This window comes from Thalassophryne amazonica, chromosome 1 (genome assembly GCF_902500255.1).
Source record: "Thalassophryne amazonica chromosome 1, fThaAma1.1, whole genome shotgun sequence".
NCBI lineage: Eukaryota > Metazoa > Chordata > Actinopteri > Batrachoidiformes > Batrachoididae > Thalassophryne > Thalassophryne amazonica.
In genome coordinates, this window is record NC_047103.1 from 1636208 (window position 1) to 1640219 (window position 4012).

General features: G+C 48.4%; 1 protein-coding gene across 1 annotated transcript; it reads right to left on the reverse strand.

Moving 5' to 3' along the window:
• Window positions 1-1738: 1738 nt before the first annotated feature.
• Window positions 1739-3112, reverse strand: LOC117518817 (zinc finger protein 16-like). The gene has a single exon (XM_034180060.1). The coding sequence runs from the start codon at window positions 3110-3112 to the stop codon at window positions 1739-1741; it is 1374 nt and encodes a 457-aa protein (XP_034035951.1).
• Between the last annotated feature and the right edge of the window lie 900 nt (window positions 3113-4012).

Consider the following 4012-nt stretch of genomic DNA (forward strand, 5'->3'; position numbering starts at 1 on the left):
TCTCCCTCAGCCCCAACCAGTCCCAGCAGAAGACTGCCCCTCCCTGAGCCTGGTTCTGCTGGAGGTTTCTTCCTGTTAAAAGGGAGTTTTTCCTTCCCACTGTAGCCAAGTGCTTGCTCACAGGGGGTCGTTTTGACCGTTGGGGTTTTACATAATTATTGTATGGCCTTGCCTTACAATATAAAGCGCCTTGGGGCAACTGTTTGTTGTGATTTGGCGCTATATAAAAAAATTGATTGATTGTTGCTGTGTGGCATAAAAATGGATAATGTGTATTTATGATGAAAACACAACCAGATAGATGGATAACAAGGTTTTATCTGCATTTTTACATCATGTCTTCTTCAGAAAGAGACTTTAGGTGCATTTTGGGTGGAGGGAAAAAAAAAAAAAATCAGTTTGTATTTTGTTAAGGCGTCGCGCGGCTTCAGCTGTTTTTAGTGACGAGACACAGAGAGCAGCTCAGAGATAAAAAACTAACAAAAATATATCTTTGTAAAGCTCAGTGAGCTGTGCTGCCGTCTGCCACAAGAACAGCTGATGAACCGCTAAAAGGAGGCATTACAGCAGCCGAACCGTTTTAATGCTGTGATGTAGCCAAACGATTCACACAAATAAAACACACATACAGTAAAGTTAAAACACCACATAAAAACAAAACATGTCACAGCACCACGAGGTATTTAAAACCAGCTTTTTTTGGGGGGGGGGGGGGGACGGGGGGGACTACTTACTTTGAAATCAGAGATGCATTTTCAGTCAGTCGCACATCCGGTGTTGCTGACTGAACAGCCCCCCTAAAAATCAGCCTGCCCCCCCTCACTGTCTGAGACTAAGTTTCTTCACCCAAAGCGATCAATGACAAAGTAAAACATCTTAAATCATTCTAAAGTCAGTTTTAAGCAGAAACAATGTGATAATCAGTGAATCACCGCTGACTCTCCAAAATGACGCATGGGCAGTGAAGGCGGGGCAGACCAATTTTTAGGGGGCGACTGTTTGGTTGGCGACGCCGGCTACTTCTTTTGTGAGGTTTCACTCACGTGTTTTCTTGTTTTCAGTGTGGCTGTTGTTTTGATACTTTCCAGTCGATCAACGTGGAAGCAAACCAGAAGTGACGTCGTCTGATTACTTTTTCAAAGTAAGTGTGGTAACACTGTCTGAGGAGGACGTCCTGCAGACAGACTGGATCTGTGTCGAGTCTGATTCGAAGATCAGATCTCACTGCGGATCAGCAGATCAGCGTGCCGACAGCAGCACTGACACTCTAAACAAGCTCAACGTTCTTCTGATGTCTGTGATTTATTAGAAAATTAACACAACCTCAGCTCACAATGCTTTTATTCTGAAATACATGTAGGAAGTGCACAGCCTGAACAGAAAACTGACAGCTTAATGTTCCATCACCATGGTAACAGGACACCCAGATCACCCACATCTTACAAACATGATTAGAAATCAATAATCAGAGTCATTAATCACATGATATGAAGTAATGTGTGTTTGTTTATGCAGCAACTTATTTCCAGAAAGTTCTGTTCTGAACCGGATCAAACGTTCTGGACCTGAGACACATCTGGAATGTTCTGCAACTTCCACCACTCAGACATCTCAGTTAAAGTCCTTCCTGTTAAAACGTCAGAGGCAGTTTGTGCGGCCATCACCATGTCACGTTTGGGGGCGGCGGCTCCGCCACAGAACCACCAAAAGTCAAACATCCGCAGCGATCCTGGTTCGGTCACGATACGACCTCTTCCCGCACTTGCGGCTCCGAATCATTGACGGCGATGACTGTTTCTTCCTGTTTGTATGTCAAGTCTCCATCTTCGTCAGAAAACATGGGCGGGGCTTCCTCAGAGGGCGGCTCCACCACACCGTGCATGCGCTTCTTGTGCTGTTTGAGGTTTCCGTGGCGGTTGAAGCGGGCGGTGCACAGGTCGCAGCCGTACGGCCGCTCGCCTGTGTGGATGATAATGTGGCGCTCCAGCTGAGACTTGCACTTCTTGTCTTTGCCACAGATGTGACAGACAAAACTCTGAGGAAGTCTGGCGCCGTTGTCGTGCACGACCTCACGGTGCCTCTTCAGGTGACTGAGTCGTCGGAAGCGGCGGCTGCAGAATTCACAGGCGTGAGGTCGGAGGTCGCTGTGAATTACAGAGTGACTTGCCAGCAGTGACTTGAACTTAAACACTTTGCCACAGTTCAAGCACGGGAAGAGTTTGGGCGCTGACGGGCTCCTCTTGCAGCCGCTAGCGAGCAGCGGCCCCTCACTGACTTTAAGCTTCTGGTGCATGCGGGCGTGATGCTGCTGGAGGGAGATGCGGCAATGGAAGCCGCGCAAACAGAAGGAGCAGCGGTATGGTTTATCGCCCGAGTGAACATGAGCGTGACTGGCGAGGTGTGCCTCCGACTTCAGCCGCTTGCCGCACACCGTGCAGGTCAGAGACGTGTTGCCGAGATAGCTCTGCTCAGCCTCCACGCTGCCGCTGTGAATGAGAATCTTATGGCGTTTGAGCTGGTACGTGCGGGCGAATTTGCGTCCACAGGTGTCACAGTGGTGCGGCCGCTCGCCTGTGTGCGTCTGGTAGTGGACACTCAGCTGTGACTTACTTTTGAACTCTCTGCCGCACAGATCGCACAGCAGAGAGCACGGCCTCGGGGGCCTGGCGGCCCCATCAGCATGGACGATCTTCTTGTGGTGCTCCAGGTCATTGACCCTCATGTATGCTTTGGGGCAGAGGTCGCAGCAGTGAGGTTTGACGCCGGAGTGGATGACCTCGTGCGTCTTCAGCCTGGACCTGCAGTTGAAGGTTTTCCCGCAGATGGCGCACAGCCAGGACTGCTCATTGGCGCGCAGCTTCTCTACTTTAAGCACGCCGTTAGGGTGCAGGTGGTTGAGGTGGTGCTGCAAGTTGTCTCGGCGGTTGAAGCGCAGGTCGCACAGGCTGCAGGTGTACGGTTTCTGGCCTGTGTGGATGAAGGAGTGGCGCGCCAGACTGGACTTACACTTCATCACTTTGCCACAAATGTCACACACGATGCTACTCGACTCCACCTTCTCCGCATCAGCGTCTCCATCCTCGTTCTCCGTGCAGGCAGGAAGCACAACCATCATGCCATTAATGGGAGGAGGGGACGGGTGAGAGGTAGCACCTGGGGGAGAAAAGAGACTTAGGAGGGGAAAAAAAAAAAACAACAAACAGGCCAGAAGGTTTTCCTACAAGCAATACAGAGTGCTCACTAGGGGGCAGACAAGGACTGAATGACCACAGACCAACACTCAAGGAGGTGATGTGTTTCATCATACAGCTGATGAAACTCTGCTGCCCCCTGCAGGTTAGCATGCAGGACCAGAGACCAGGTTTATGAATCTGAAGTGACATTTACTGAAATGTACAGTTATAACCACACAGTGTCTGCCAGTCTAGCACCCCCTTCTGACAGCTTGGTATAACTACACCTCTACCATGCATATTTCACCCATATTGACCTCTCTTCATTGGCTTCCTGTTAATTCTACAACCCCTGGCAATAATTATGGAATCACCGGCCTCGGAGGATGTTCATTCAGTTGTTTAATTTTGTAGAAAAAAAGCAGATCACAGACATGACACAAAATTAAAGTCACTTCAAATGGCAACTTTCTGGCTTTAAGAAACACTATAAGAAATCAGGGAAAAAAAAATTGTGGCAGTCAGTAACGGTTACTTTTTTAGACCAAGCAGAGGGAAAAAAATATGGACTCACTCAATTCTGAGGAATAAATTATGGAATCACCTTGTAAATTTTCATCCCCAAAACTAACACCTGCATCAAATCAGATCTGCTCGTTAGTCTGCATCTAAAAAGGAGTGATCACACCTTGGAGAGCTGTTGCACCAAGTGGACTGACATGAATCATGGCTCCAACACGAGAGATGTCAATTGAAACAAAGGAGAGGATTATCAAACTCTTAAAAGAGGGTAAATCATCACGCAATGTTGCAAAAGATGTTGGTTGTTCACAGTCAGC